General features: G+C 58.6%; 1 protein-coding gene across 1 annotated transcript; it reads right to left on the bottom strand.

The window, feature by feature from the left end:
* Positions 1 to 444: 444 nt before the first annotated feature.
* Positions 445 to 13,631, bottom strand: FAM78A (family with sequence similarity 78, member A). The gene is made up of 2 exons (XM_012639686.1): positions 12,940 to 13,631; positions 445 to 1,123 (listed from the first exon to the last, which is right to left on the bottom strand). The coding sequence occupies exons 1-2, from the start codon at positions 13,260 to 13,262 to the stop codon at positions 595 to 597; spliced, it is 852 nt and encodes a 283-aa protein (XP_012495140.1). The 5' UTR covers positions 13,263 to 13,631; the 3' UTR covers positions 445 to 594.
* Between the last annotated feature and the right edge of the window lie 1,981 nt (positions 13,632 to 15,612).

Here is a 15,612-nt window from a genome sequence, read left to right as displayed (position 1 = left end):
AATGTCCATCCTCGCCCTTCTCCCAAGACAAGTGGGTGGGCTCAGGGGACGCCCCCCGACCCGGCCCCTCCCTGTGCGGCAGATGGAAAGTCCCGCAGAAGAGATCCTGCTTTTCTGTGTCTCCTTCTTCCTTTGAATTCAGCTTAAGGCAAAAGTTTGGCAAAGCAAGTCTACTGTAAGGCCTCATGACAGAGGATGAGGGGAGCAGTGTGGGAGGCCGGCCGGCGACAAATGCCCACCGTGCGGACACGGCGGAGGCCTGCGCGTTCCGTGTAACCAGCTCCTCCTCCTCCCGCCCTGAACCTCATAAAGAGGGGTTTACAAAAAGAACTGGAATAGCAGTGTCTCGGGGAATCTGTGAGAAAAGGAAAGGAAGGGGGACCAGAAGTGGCCCTAGAGGGCGCACGCGGGGTCTGTCTGTCCCGCGTGGGTCTTCCCTTCCGCGCGAGGCCAGCCCAGGGCACGAGCACAGTGAGAGCCGCCCGCTGAGAAGGTAGGATGGTTGTATTTTGCTGAATGACGCAGAGCACGTTTGGGTTTTGTTCTGAGCAGTATTATTATTTGTGAGTCTAACCTAGCGGGTCACCCTGACCGTTACCGGTGCTTGGGCGGGATCACCACCAGCGGCTGCCCGTACTTGGGCCGCCACATGAGGACCTGAGCATCGTTGGCATTGGGCTTGACCAGGGCGCTGGGCGGGATGGGCTCGTTCTTGCTCAGGATTTTGGGCTGGTCCTGGGCGATGGGCTCCCGTAGCCGCGCACGCTGGCCCAGGGGTCGGTGGGGGTTCACGTCAATGCTGAGCTGCATGCGCCAGTGCAGCGTCTGCAGCACGATCATGTCGTTGGTCGAGGTGTTGGTGGCCACCAGCCACGTGATGAAGCTCTGGTCCCGGTAGATGTTGGTCAGTTTGGCCACATTGCTCTCACTGACCGGAACGGCCCACGTGACGCTGGGATAAAAGTTGTCATTCATGCTGATGATGAACCTGGAGTCTCTCTTGGTGGGGCCCACGATGGTGCATGTCTCCGTGGTGTTGCCATACCAGGGGTAGTTCACCCCGTCTGAGTCGCTGATGGCTTCAATCTTGCCCTCCTGGAGGTCGGGGAGCTCCCAGCTGGACCTGGGGACAAGGAAGGCCAGTTCACTCGCTTGGCCACTCAACAAGCGATTTCTGCATCCCGTGGTGGGCCAGGACCAGGGGCTGTCCTGGACCCTGAGGATAGAATGGACACCCTTCTGCACTTACCTTCTGGGGGGAGGTCAGACAGACAGCCAGTATCAGGTTGGGTGAGCGGGGGGGTCCCCCGGATACAGGCTCCTCAAAACTACATGCCGTTCCCTGGCACCATCCCAAATCAGAACCCCCCCGGAACCAGTGCTCCCTCTTCAGCCCCAGAACCATTTCAGACCAGGACTGGATCCCAAGTGGGACCTGGGACAGCCCTAGCTTGTCACTTGGAGGAACCTGGTGCTGATCGGCAGGAGTGAACCTGGCACGCACCTGGCGCCAGGCTGAATGCTGCGCCCCCACCCCGTGTGCCAGCACGCGCACAGCGGCCTCCAGACACTGGTGGGATGGCCACAGGCAGCCTAGTACAGCCCTGCAGCCTTGGTTAGGGTGGCGGCCGTGGGCTCTGAGGGGCTGGGGGACTCTCCCAGGCCACATAGTGTGTCAGGGTGGGCGTGGATGGGGACACATGTTGACCTGGCCCCAGCCCTAGAAGGTGAGTTTCCCTCTCCAGTTTTAGGGGCTGAAAGAGGCTTCAGAGGCCAGTGGCCTTGAGTCAACATATCTGGGAATGATTCTTGGCCCCTTGCTGACCAGCGTGTGACCATAGGCATATGCCCAGCCTCTCTGGGCTTCACTGACCTCACCCCTACATCCCCTCCACCTCTCCCAGGCCAGAGCCAGCACGAGGAGGGTCCTGGGGCCAGGGGCTGCCCACCTTCTGCTTGCGTCAGAATTGTTCCTGCCTGGTGGGCCCCCTTTTTTGGAGCACTAGAACGAGAGGAGACCTGACCAAGGCCCTCCTGCCCAAACGCTGCGCTCAGTCCCAGCCTGGCACAGCTCCAGGGTACTCCGGGGCTGGTTGGCAGAGGGCTTTGCTGCAGTGGCTGGGCCAGGGGGAGCCCGCACTTCCAGTGACCGAGGCCGGTCTGAGTAGAGACCACCGCTGCCCAGCACACTGTCAGCCTGACTTGCTTTTACCCACGGGGGCCCAGGGAGGCCTCAGCCCACCCCCTCAGTGGCATGAGACCCTAGGCAAGGTCCCACCCCCACTGGACCCCAGACTCCTCACACACCCCAGGTTCACTGCGAGGCCTGTGGGCAGGACCTCCCCAGCCTGTAATTGGCATCTGTCAGCATCACTGTCGTCACTGCTGCTGTTATAATAATAACCCTCAGACAGAAGAAGACCAGCCAGCCTGTCCCAAGTTGCTCTGGGGACATCCAATCCCACGCTCCCATGCAGAAGCGGACACGCTGGCGTCCGGGGAGCCCACCCCAGGCTGTGGGGCCCCTTAGCCTTACAGACTCAGGGACAGTCATCTCCATCTGGCCCCACCCTATGGGAAAGAAGTGGGGGCTGGTGAGGCGACTTTTCCCCAAGGAGATCTGGCTAAGTAGTGGCACCTGGGACCTGGGGGCCTGGCCTGGTCCGTCCTGGGCACACTGAAGCCTGGGACACCCTGAGCCAGCACGCTGTCTGCACACCCACGTGCACAGGGGGCTCTCCAGGAACCAACGTCCTTTAAAACTGCATTCTGTCCCCAGCACTGTTCACAACAGCCAAAAGTGGAACCCCCGAGTCTATCGGCAGATAAAAGTGTGAACAAAATGCGGTCCCGCCACGAATGGACTATTCTTCAGCCTTAAAGAAGGAAATTGTGACCCTTGCTACAGCACGGATGAACCTTGAGGACATTACGGTAAGTGAAGCAAGCACAACCCAAAATGACAAGTCCTGTGCGATTCCACTTGTATCAGGTACCCAGAGCAGTCAAACTCATAGACAGGAAGTGGAAGGGAGGTTGCCTGGGGCTGGGGGAGGCGGGTGGGCAATGAGTGTTTCCTGGGGACAGAGTTGCAGTTTGGGAAGATGAAAAAGTTCTGGAGATGGATGCAGTGACGGCTGCACAACAACGTGAATGTGCTTAATGCCACTGAACTGTACACTTAGGAATGGTTAAAATGGCAAATTTTATGTTGTGCGGGCTTTACCATAATAAAAAACGCATTCCTCTACTGAAATGCATCCTCCCTGCCTGGCCCCCAAGGGAACCTGGCAGCCGCTCAGCCTCATGTGTCTGAAGCACTAGCAGTCCCTGAGACCTGGGGGTCCCCATGGCAGTGGGTGGGGGGATGACAGGCCTGAGCCTGCAGATCCTGTCCCCAGGTGGACGGGGAGAGGGACCAAGGCCCGGGCCTGACTCTCTCCTGAGCTGGTGCCTCCTGGTTCGGGAGGAAACGCCCACCCTGTCCTCTCACTGTGCCTTCACCTGCTTGGGAGAGTTTTTCTTTCTTTCTATTTTTTTTTTAAATGCCAAGAGCAAACTTGCAAAAGGCACTTTGCTCCCGCCTTGGCCCCTTTCGCTTCCAAAGAGCTGAAGGCCTTGTTCTGGGGAGCGGGCTTAGCATGAGCATGGCCCCTCTCGGACCCCAGCCTGGGGGTTTCCTTTCTTTTCCCCAGCCCTGAAATGCCTGAGCCCCAGCTCAGTCACACACAGGGGACAATTCTCCTGAGCTGGCAATGGCAGCATCTCAGGCGGGGTATCACTCAGAGCCCAGGCCAAGGGCGTCGGTTTTCAAATCATCACAAGGCCCGCGTGGGCCTCCCCGTGGTCCTGGCCGCAGCCTCGGCCTTGGTGACACGTCCTGTGACCAAGTCTCAAACTCTGCGCTCCAAGTGCTCACCAGTAGCCCCTGATGAGCCCACCTGCCCCACCAGCCGTGTCTGCGATGAGCAAATGCATTAACATGCGCTGCCTGGCGCACTCAGCAGTACTAAGTACAAACTTCTGGAGACTATTTGAGGGCGGCTACGGCAGTTAGAGGTGTGCCTGCTTTTTTTTTTTCTTGCAAGTGTGAAACGACATTTATTGAGGAAGGACAAGATAGGTTCACCACAGAACGGCAAACAGACCCCTCTGTTGTAACCAAAGAGATGCGCCCTTTTTAACTTCGTTTGCATTTTCAGATTACACACACGCTCAGAGTAACGTCCCACACGGTGCTGCCGCCTCCATAAGGCCTCCCGACGTCTGTTCTGCGGTGACCTCGAGCGTCCAGGCTGACCCTAGGTCTTGGCTAGACGGGGTGGAGGGGTGAACCCAGACCCCAGCCCTGCACACACGGAGCCTTCCCCACACCTGGCGCTGAACGACAGGGCCCTTACCCCACGGTACCCACGCACCCAGCGCCATGCTGGCACACGGGGGCTCCATCAAAGGTCTGTTTGGAGTAGGGGGCTTGTGGATAAGTTAAAATGCACCTGGTTCCTGCCCCCCGAGTTCCTAGACTTTGATCCTATCACCACAGCCACCTTCTTCCCAGACCCCAGGGTCTGTTGTGTTGGTCCTGGCGTGGCTGAGGGACAGGCACAGAGTCCTCCTGGTCCCTCCTGTCACCTCTCACTGGCCCCTGCTGGCCTTTAAGGCAAGACTGGCCACAGAACCCGTGGGTCCAGTGCAGAAGACAACACTGAGCTCTTGTTCAACACAGCGCCAGCAGAGCACTGACCACATGGGGCACAGGACGACTGCCCAGTCTGCAAACCCAGCAGGCCGCCAGCACACCCCGTCCTCATCCTCCTAGGTGTGCAAACCCAAGGGATGGCAGGCAAGTCCAAGCTGGAACCTGGCCTCAGGATGCTTTCTGGCCCTCGCATCAAGTCACAAGGGTCCTGTCCTGCTGCGGCCCCACCATCACCCACCCAGAGAACGTGCGCAGGGCACCTGCCATCAACACTGGCCATGAAGCTGTGAAGGAGATGGACAGAGTGGCTGGCCCAGTCTGCAGTGATGGAGGACCCCATGCCCCCGGCAGCCAGCACCATCCCTGAGCTTCCCTCTTGCCTCAAGGAGGTCCCCTTCTCCTTTGTCCCCACCCTGGCTTCACCCCTCCCTGGGCTCCCCACCTCCTGCAATCTGTTTTCCTCCCAGAAACCCAAGGGATCTTTAAAACACAAATCTGATCAGTTGCTCCAACCCTCTTAAACCTGCCATGACTCCCCATTGCCCTTAAAGCCAGATGCAGCTGAAGCCCAGAGCCCTGCATGTGCACACGTGCACACACGTACACATCCTCCCCAGGCTCCAGACCCACCAGGCATTCTCAGCTCCTCTCGTGGGCTGTGCCCCTCCATCTCAGGGCCTCCTACTGGGGGCAGCGTCCGCCCAGCCCCCACCCCCATCCTAGTTAGTAGCTGTTCATCGTTCAGCTCTGGAGCCACCACCCCAGGGACGCCTGCCTGGACCCTTCACACTGGCCAGGTAGGTGCCCCCGCTTTCAACATCACTGGCTCCTCCTCCTGCTGCTCCATGGCCCACGCACGAGGGTGAGTCAATGACTGTGTGCTCATTTGCTGTCAGTCTCTTCCCCAGACAGCCCACGAGGCCGGAAGGGCAGGGCCAGGACTGCTGTCCTCTTCACCACATATCCGGGATCTGTCACAGCGCCAGGCCCAGAATCAGGCACAATCAATGCTGTGGCCTGGATTGATGACTGTTAGCAACATGCTGGGTCTCCCCCAGGGCCCTGAGCCCCAAAGGGGTCCCCGTGAGGAGTCTGGGGATGCCAGATTGGTGCTTCTGCTGGCCCTGCAGAGCTGCAGCTGCAACAGCCACTTGCAGGGTGGGCGGTCACTTCAGCACAGTACGCTCCTGACACAGCTGCGCCTGCCACATACGTGGAGCGCATTGTAGAGGAGACTTAGGGAAGTTAGAAGCCGGGTTCAAGGTCACACAATTGGGAAGCAACCAGGCCAAGGCCCACAGCCTGAGCCAGCTCTTACCACCTGCCTCCGATGGAACCTCGCCCAACACACGCCCAGCCCTGCACACACACACACATACACGCACACGCACGCACACACACACGCACACACGGAGCAGCACGACCAACTGAGAGTGGGAGTCTGAAGGGGTTATAGAAGGGCCTTTGCCAGAGGCCAGGGATGGGGTTGAGGCTGCCACCAAGGCGACACCAACTCAGCATGGGTGGGGGTCACCCTGTGGGATGGACCTGCCCAGGGCTCCAGGCCCAGCCTGCAGCCAGAAGCTGGCCCCATAAGAAGGCCTTTCTGTACAAGGTGACAGAAGCCAGGAATGGCCAGAGGCTTTGGAGGCAGGTGTGTCTCAGAGTGAAGGGATGTGACTTGCCACCTCCATGACCTTGGACCAAGCTGACAGGAGCACACCTTTCCCTAGTTCATCAGGAGGAGTGGCCCAGTGAGGGTTCTGGTCTCTTCTCACAGCGATGGATTGGTCCTGCACACCAGGCAGGGGGCCTGGGCCTCGGACTGCCCCCCAATACGGGCAGAGCCCCCTCCATCCCTGGGATCCTCGTCTCTCTCCCCAAAGTCTTGGGGTCCCCAGGGCTCTCTCTATGAACCCCCAGGCCTTGGGGATGGAGTTCAGGACTCTAGAGCAGGAAGAAGATCCAAGTCCACTTTGTCTCAGGGTCAAGTGTACCAAGCATCACATCTCCTTCTTCATTTTGGTCCTGCCTACACATGGCCTGTATTCTTACTTAATTTTTTTCCTTAAAATTAATCATTTTTTAAAAACTCAACTAAGTTTAATCTCTTTAGTCTCTCCTAAGAAGCATCTTTGGAATAATGGGTTGTATATGCTAGATATATAGATATTGAAATATATAGAGAGAGAGAGAGAGAAAGAGAGATTTTTTCTTTTCTTTTTTGAGACAGGGTCTTGCCCTATTACCTGGGCTAGAGTGCAGTGGCATCATCATAGCTCACTGCAGCCTTGAACTCCTGGACTCCAATGATCCACCCAAAGCACTGGGATTACAGGCCTGAGCCACTGTGCTCGGCCCAGATATTATAATTTGGTAAAATTTGCAAAAAAGTACACATTCTGTAAAAGTTTGAAAATTTTGCAGAAACTGAAGCCTGAGAGCTCCCATCCCACACCAGATGGACAGGGATCCTGGTTTCCTGCTTCCCGCCCCGTCTGTCCCTACCACCACCAGGTCACCAGGCCCCTCTCACCAGCCAGGCAGGGTCTGGAGGTTTCACCTCCCACAGGGCCTGTTCCTGGGCTCCCTCCAACAACAAACCCCCGCTCCTTTCAGCCCTGGGCCACCCTCACCCTGCCTACCTCACCCCTCTTAACCCAGGCCGCAGCCCTGGGCCCCTGGTCTCCAACATGTGCAAGATAGACCAACAGTGCCTTTCGATTTCAGTTTTTAGTTATAAAATATGTGCTTTTTGTTAAAAAAAAAAAAAAAAAAAAAACACGCCAGAAAGAAGGGTATAAAGTGAAAACCGAAAGCCATCATGCCCCTCTGTGCCCCTCCTCCACTGAGGTTCCGCACCACATTCTGCTGGGTAAACATCCTTCTAGACCTTGCTCTCTGCATACACACAGGATACGTTCCGAACGTTAGTGTTTTCAACAAAACGGGTTCCTACTCTGCATATTTTTTACAACTTTTTTTAATGCAACAATATATTAAATAGCATCATTTTCCCACTCAGGAACATCTACAGCTCTGCCATGGCATAGTCTGTGTGCAGACAGACCATCACTTCACCCCTGTGCAGGGACACTGGAGTGGCTCGTGGCTTTTTGCTGGCAGGAACGTGCTGCAGTGAACACCCTCACACGTGCATCTTTATGTACAGTTCATCTGTGCACATGTTCCTTAATTCATCTGTCCAGGAGACTATTTTTTTAGATGCCTCTGACACACCAGGCCCGAGATGCTAAAATGAGAAGCGCCAAGGTGAAGGCCCCGCACCTGCAAGTTGTAGCCCGCACGGCCAAGCTCGGCCAAGCTGACCCAAGCTCACCGCGCAGGCGCTGCCTGAACTGTACCCCGGAACGGTCAGTAAGACGGCTCCCCTTCCCCAAACACTGGGCACGACTGATCTTTCTCATTTTCGCCCAGCTCTGATCAGCAAGAAAAGGACGTGGGCATTTAATTTGCCATTTCCCTAATTACTACAGCCATTGGGCGCCTTCCCGCAGGTCCCTGGGAACAGCCAGAGGTGGCTTGGCCAGGGCAGGTCCAGGGGGAGTTTTCCTTGGGCTGGGCCATCCCCCCCACTTCCTCCCACCCTAAAGCCTTGAAACAGGGACTTCCCTCTCCCGCCCACACCACACCCTCGCCTCCGCCAGGGCCCAGCAGATGGGGGAGGCCGCCTTCCGGTCACAGAGAGGAAGCCTCGTCCTCCATTGTTCTGTGCAGAGCCCAAAACGCAGGCCCCGGCTCCAGGAAGAGCCACGTGGTCACCAGGGACATTCCTCCATGGCCTGTTCCCAGATCTGCTGGCTCTGAGCAAGCTTCCTCCGGCAGCAGCTTCAGGCCTCAGAGGCTGTGTCCTCATCATAAAATGAGGACCTCCTGAAGTCCAGGGAGGACACTGGGAGACAGCGGCTAGAAAGGGGTCCCAGAGCAGCTATTCCCAGCATCACCCCAGCAGCACGGGGCGGCTCCCTGCGGCCCTGCCCTCTCCCACCCGCCTCTCCTGCACTGTGGCTGCAGCTGCCAGCACACTTCTTGGCCAGAAAGACCCTCAGAGGTCTCATGGCCCAAGGCCTGCATGCTGCAGACGGGGATTTGAAACCCAGGAGTAGGGGGAGGTAACAACTGCAACAATATACAGCAATCTTTACGCCGACTCTCTGACAAGTATCGCATGATGAACAATCGATCATTAGTCATTCATAATGATGGTATAGATAGCCACCGCGGACTGAGTGCTCAGTTATGCACCAGGCGCTGGGCTAAGTGCTCATTGTAGCAAGCCCACGAGGGAGGCACCAGTGTTCCCATTTCATAGATGGGAACAGTGAGGCTCAGGAAGGTTAAGAGACCAGCCCAAGGGTGTGGAGCTGGGATCCACATCCTGCTAGACACAGGCACGGTGAGGCGGTACCATCAACCCAAAGAGACCTGCCCCTCACCCCCAAGTCTGCCCTTTGGCAAAATCCTTGGCCTTGGCTGTGGGTCAGGTTCTCTGGAGGCTCCCAAGAAGGGCAAAGCAGGGATAACGTGGAATGTCTCCCACACAGGCGAGAAATTGTGACTTGTCACTTGAAGACTCTTGCCAGCTGACAGGTGGCAGTTGAGGAATTGCGGGGGACGGGCTGTGGAGGCAGGTGTCTCCAACAATTTGGAGGGGGGTTGGCTTTTAAAGCGCTGTGGGTTGGACCCAAAACCATACAGAATCCTCAAGCTGGCATGGAGAAGCTCACCCTTTCCCAGTGCTTGTCTGGAAAGTCAGGGTATTACTGAGGTGGTGGGGTTTTTATTGTTCCATTTTAAATATTTCAAACGCAGAATGTCATTCTAACCAGTTCTCCTCCTAGCTTGGAGATTAATCTCAAGCAGGGATAATGTTTGGGGGTATTATGGATTTCCGTTAAGTATTCGGAATTAATGTTTTGAATACAAGCCCATTTGTAAAGATCCAAAGCCCTAACCTAGTCCTGGCCACCTGGCTGTCTCCTCAGGCCACTAAAGCCCAGTGCCCGGGTTTCATTTTAATGATTCAAATTGGGTTGAGTCCAGCGGTTCTCACACCCCTCCCAGGGGACATTGGGCCCTGTCTGAAGACATTTTTGACTGTCATGCGTGGGGGAGGTGCTCCTGGCATTAAGTGGGCAGAAGCCAGGGACGCTGCTCAGCGCCCTGCCGTACACAGAACGCCCCGCCCCACTGCCCTGCGTGAAGAGTCGTCCCAGCCTGGGCCAAGCAGCGTGGCAGGACTAGTCTAGGCTGGCTGAGGTTTCTGGTCAATCTCACCGAATCACAGCTTACCACTCCACTTTCTTTCATGCCACAGGGCTTAAAACTAAAACAGTACTTATCACAGGAGGTGGGGGTCGGGAAGACAAGAAGCATCTTTGAAATGCCACCTAAATGCTTCTATTTCCACTCAGGAAGGAGCCACATCCAGGCTTCCCCTCATTTGTTTCCAGTGGGCGTGGGCTGAATCCAGTGCTCTGCTCAGGCATCGGTGGAACCGCACTACTCAGCAGTTCGGCTCCTTAGCACAGTTCTGCTGAATAGCGAGGCGTGGTCAGCAGCTCCCACCTCTGCGTTTCAGCCACAGGATGGTCACCTGCACCTGTCCTCTCACTGAACCTCACAGCGGCCTGCGGGGAGTCCTGGCCTTATCCTCACTCACAGATGACAAAGCGGAACCTCCGAGGCTGCCATGCCACGGCCCAGAGCCAGTACTGGTGGCGGCTCTGCCTTACTGCCCCGAGCGCCCCTCCCAAGAAGCCTCAGACTCGTCCTGTCCCTGGGGCTGGTCCTATCTCAGCTGGGAGTACACACCCGGCCTCAGACCTAGGGAGAATGGACTGGATGGGGCCTGGGGGCCCAGTGCTGCAAGAGATGTCCAGAGACAGGGAGGGAGCAAAGGGAACCGTTGGGCAAGTTGAGAGCAATGACAATGGCCCTGAGCCCCTGTAAGACGCAAACTGTTCATGACTGATGCCGTTTTTAACTGTTTACAAGTCAAGAGAGCAGGCCCTGTGTGAAAGAGGAAGACCAGGGCTGGCGAGAGAATTCAGTGCAAGGAGTAGCTGACACAGGTCAGTCCTAATTCTGTAGTTTGCAGCCACTCCTGTCTGATAGAATAACAGTCACAGTAATGACAACGTGAAGGACGATCGCCACTTGCGTTCAGTATCCACCGTGTGCTTGGCGCAGTGCTGACTGCTTGGCAAATGCTGTCTGAGTAATTCTCCCAGTGAGCCACGGGGAAGGGACTATTCTTAGCCCCAGTTTGCAGATGAGTAAACCAAGGCTCAGAGTGGCTAAGGGACTTGCCCAGGGTGGCACCCTGGAAAGTGGCAGAGCCTGGCCTCCCGCCCAGGTCTGCTTGACTGCAAAGTCTAAGTACGCACGAGGCTCTTCTAACCAGGAACTGGGGACTGGCACAGTCAGGGCAAGGTCGTCTCAGGTTCCTGACTCTCAGGCCCGGCTTCTACAGCAGCGCCAGAATGTACTCAGAGCCACCAAATGGAGGATGAGGCCTGCAGCACCTGAAGACATCTGCAAACCCCTGTGTACAGATGGGAAACTGAGGCTCTGGGTCAGGGAGAACCCAGGCTATACCTCAGCCAGGCCTGTTCCCTCCCCACCACCACACACTGCATAGATCTCATTAGAATCCCAAGTTCAAAAGAACTCTCTGGCTTCCCTACCCTTTCTAGGGAAGGAGGGAGGCTTAGCCTAAAACCGCTAAAAAAACCTTTGTTTCTTGACAACTGTCCTGGATGCCTTGCAAAGCCAGAGGAGGTTTCTGAGCTTAAGATTTCTTAGAAAAGGTCCTCACTAAATAACCAAGAATCATGTTTCCCTTCCTGGAATGGAAAGGCAGCCCCCCACCTGGACTGGATTAACAGCTGCTCTTGAGACGTGAGGGGCTCAGCACAGAAATCAGGTTGTTGGAGGGAGGGGGCAGGCGCCTCCGGACGTGGCCACGTGTACCCCTTTGGGCAGGCATGGTTACACCCTGGTTTTAAGTTTTAGCCTGATCCTCCTGTTTCTCTTACAACTTCAGAGTCATTAAGTGGAGAAGCCTCAAGATCTGGCCACCGGCCATCCTCCACCCCTCTTGTTTACAGGTGGCCTACTAAGTTCTGAATCAGTAATAAGCTCCAACTCCTGGGAGAAGTGTCCCCTCTCTTCCTCACTTGCAAAACTGGGAAGTGATGCTGCACAGGGTGGGCATGCAGAGAGAGGCTCTGGGAGTGAACACAGCCAGCCACGGGGGTCAAATTGAGGGACTCCTTCTCGGCGCCCACCTAGGTTTCCCCGCAGGGTCCTCATGCTCGGAAACAGCTATTTTCACCACTGCTGTCTTAGGGTGACTCTTCAACTTAAGTCACTTTTCCCTCTGTCTACTGCTGCTCTTTCCACTTTAGGATGGCCCTCCCTGGGGTCAAGGAGCATGCCAAAAAAGAAGCCCCAGGGGTCCGCTGTCCTCACAGAGACCTACAACAGCCCAGGGGCATTCCAGGGACCAGGCTGCAAAGAAGAGGCCAGTGGGCTCCTCTTAGCTGTTCCTAGTTAGGGCCCCACTGGAGGGACACTGGGCACAGATGTTTGACATCTGCATAAAGTGGCCTTCTGCCTCAGAGACAGAAGGCTCTACATCACAAAGCAAACCAGGTTGCTAAAACTAACCGCACTCTCAAACACAGCACTTTTGGAACAGCAAAGCATCCCCCCAGGTCCTGATGTGCATTTGAAAATGCCAGAGAGACAACTGAGGCCAACCACAAAGCCCCGTAGTATAAAGAAGTCTGGGGGCTTCAGAGGGCCCCAAGTGTCTGCCATGTGCCCCATGGGGCCTGAGCCTGCAGCCTCTCTGGTGACCCCTGATGGTACTGACGCTCCTAGGGCAGACGGCACACTTGCTTTGCCAAAGAGGCATGGGAGGAATGTTCCTCTGCTTTCTCGGCATCTTGCAAGGAAGCACATAGGCACCCCAAGGGCCAGGGACAGTGGCAGGGTAGGTCCTTGAGCCATGACCCCAATCTGGATCAACAGGCAAACCCTCCGGGGAGTCACCTGGCCAAGGAGGACTCAGAGGCCACTTCCATGTCTGCCTACAGCTTCCCTCTGGCAGAGGGAAGGCCCCTCTCTACATGTATCTGCACCCTCCCCCCAGGCCTCCAAGCTCAGGCACCCTCCGCAGTCCCCAAAGCTTGCTCCCGGGCGGTACTCACATGCCCTGCTCGCCATACTGGTTGTAGAACTCCATGTGGCTGCACGCCTGAATCCAGCCAACGATCCACGTCTCCTTCTTGGGAATGGGCGGCATGACCACCTGGGCCGAAGCCCGGAAGTGGGGCGTCCGGTAGCGGAGCACCACGCTGGAGGACTCGTCAATGCTGGTGGGGATGGGGTCGATAGAGGCTTTCACATCGATCACTGTGATCCCTTCCCGGAAGACTCTGGCTTTGCCTCCGATGCTCTGAATACAGCCCATGGCACACAGGACCGCTCTGATCTCCAGGCAAGGCCAGCAGTCCCAGAGAAAACCGGGCATTGAAAGGATGGAGGCTGCCGGACCCAGTGCACACAGTGCTGCTCTCCAATCTAAATCTCAAGACCGATATCCATAGGATAGAAAACTCACAGAGTGTAGGGGGGCTGCATATCACTACCGCGGCCTGTTTATAAATAAGGATTTTGCTGCATTTCAAGAGCCCTGGGCTCTCTCTTCTTCTCCTAGCAGTGGACAAAAATCACCGATATTCTTTGGGTTAAAAAAAGAAAAGTTTGGAGTTTAATGCATAATCATGTTGTTCTGACACCCGGAGCTTCTGTGCCTCACACACGGGGATGGCAGCCCGGAGCTCTCCCTGAAGTCTTCGGAGGAAGAAGGCTAGCGCTGGCTGACACATAAATAAGGAAGGCTCAGTCCCCGCGCGGTTGCGCCACCCTCGCTGCAGAAGCCCGACTTCCTGCCCCCCGGCCTTCCGCACGCGCTCCCTCCGGGAACAGCTCGCGGCCGCTCGCCCGGCGGGGCCGCAGCAGTGGAACAGTTTCTGTTCAATCCGCGGGGTCCAGTCGCGCTGGGGGACGAGCGCCCACCCTCGGCTTCCAGCAGGCGCGCTCTGGGTTCGGGCCGCCCGCCGGTGCCGGAGCAGCGCGACGCGGGTCCCCGTCGGCGCCTACTAGGGGCGCGGGCCGGACGCCCCCACGCGGGCGCCGCGTCCCCCTCGCCGCTGTCGCTGTCGCTGTCGCCGCTGGCCGCCGTGCGGGGCCCCGGGGCTGCGCTCCGGCCGCCGCCGCCTGGCTCTCCGCGGCCGCCGAGGACCTGGTGGGAGGTGGAAGGGACAGGGCGTCAGGCTCGCCTCAAAGTTCAGCCGAACTTTGCTGTGGGGGGCGCGCGGAGGCGGCGACGCGTGTGCTCGGGGCGCTAGCTGCGGAGCTGACGGCGCAGCTCTGGGCGGTCTCCCCGGAGGCGGCGGCCCCCCCCTGCCCGCCCCATCAGTGGCGGCCGCAGGACCGCGCGCACCAGCGAATAATCGCCGCCCGTGACATCTCCATTGACACCCTCCTGTCTCCTGCCCGGGGGCGGGGTGAGGGGGCGACCGGCTGCCACTGCAGTGGGCGGCGAGGACTTGCCCTGGCACTGCTCCGACCGCCTCGCCGCCAGTGCCAGGCGCCCCTTCCCCGCCCCGGACTCTTCGGCCCCCCGGGGGCGCAGTGCCACCCCTAGGCCGGTCTGATCGGGCGCGCGCCCCTTCCCGGGCCGGCGTTCGCCGACCCCCGGAACGCGCAGTGCCCCCACCCCGCCGCTTTGGGCACCTCTGTACCCCCTTGCCAGCCGCGAGCGGCCCCAGATCCCCGCGAGTTGGGCGCGCTGGCCACTGCCGGGGAACTTTTGCGCGCACGCCCCCACCCGAGCGGCGCCGCCGACTCACCTGCCCCTCGGGCCGCTCCGCGTGCCCGGGCCGCCGCCCTCCGGGCGCCCCTCACCCCGCCGCGGGCACGTTCTCGGGGCGCCCCCACCCCCTTCCTGAGGCAGTGTCCCCTGGCTCTACTGGGGGCTGGGGCCGGCGTGGGCGCCCCGACCACCGCCGTCTCCTGGCTCGGGGCTGCTGGGGATGGCCGGGGGCGGAGACCTGAGGCTCGGGGCTCTCTCGCCCCCACCCCGCGCCTCCTTATTTTACGATCATTGTGAGCGCGCTGTAGCCGCTCAGCCCCGCGCCGCGCCGCAGCCGCCTGGCGCGCCCCGCGCTGCCTCGCTCCGCTGCGGCATCGGAAAGGCAACCAGGTCAAACTTTGCAGAAACTCGGCCCCGGCGCCCGCCAGCCCCCGCACCCGCTCGCAGCCCGCGCACGCAGGGACCGCCGCCCGCTCGCCGGCCCCACGGGGATGCAGGTCCGCAGGCGGCGGCGGCGGCGGGCGCCGCCTCCTCCTCCCCGCCCGCCCGGCTCTCCACCCTCGCTCCCCGCACCAGCCCGCCCTCCCCCTGGTAATCCCTCGCTCCTCTCCCCCTCTCCCTCTCTGCAGCTGCTGGGGAGCTGAGCCTCTCCTTGCAAAAACGACATTTCCTTTTTGGCTGTCTCCAGGAATTCTGGGTAGTGTAGTTCCGCTTCTGTCCCGGGTCCAGGTGGGCTGCTCCCCATGCCCTTTGAACTCTACAGTCCAGGCCGGAGGCTCTCTTGGCCTGGAGTTGGCAGGGAAGGGCTGCACTGCTCTGAGGCCCCTGGCCGCAGGGGGGACAGTGGCTGGTGGAGACAGTGCAGGGGCTCTGGCAGACTCCAGAGCTGGGAAGGTTGGGGTGAGGGGTGCCGGGTTTGGGGAGAGGTTGGTCCCTCCCTGCAGGTCTGCTGGCGCTCTGACTGGTGGTCCACCTGTTGGGCTCAACGGTGTGATCAGTGCTG

This window comes from Propithecus coquereli, unplaced genomic scaffold (genome assembly GCF_000956105.1).
Source record: "Propithecus coquereli isolate 6110/MARCELLA unplaced genomic scaffold, Pcoq_1.0 Scaffold142, whole genome shotgun sequence".
Taxonomy (NCBI): Eukaryota; Metazoa; Chordata; class Mammalia; order Primates; family Indriidae; genus Propithecus; species Propithecus coquereli.
The sequence above is the reverse complement of the archived record's forward strand: the minus strand, read 5'-3'. Positions and strand labels throughout refer to the sequence as shown.

Excerpts from the sequence above, each read along its gene's own strand:
- FAM78A (XM_012639686.1), bottom strand. The coding sequence starts at position 13,262 with ATGCCCGGTTTTCTCTGGGACTGCTGGCCTTGCCTGGAGATCAGAGCG. Across the intron at positions 1,124-12,939 it reads CAGTATGGCGAGCAGGGCAT|GTCCAGCTGGGAGCTCCCCG; the intron begins GTGAGTACCGCC and ends CCTTGTCCCCAG.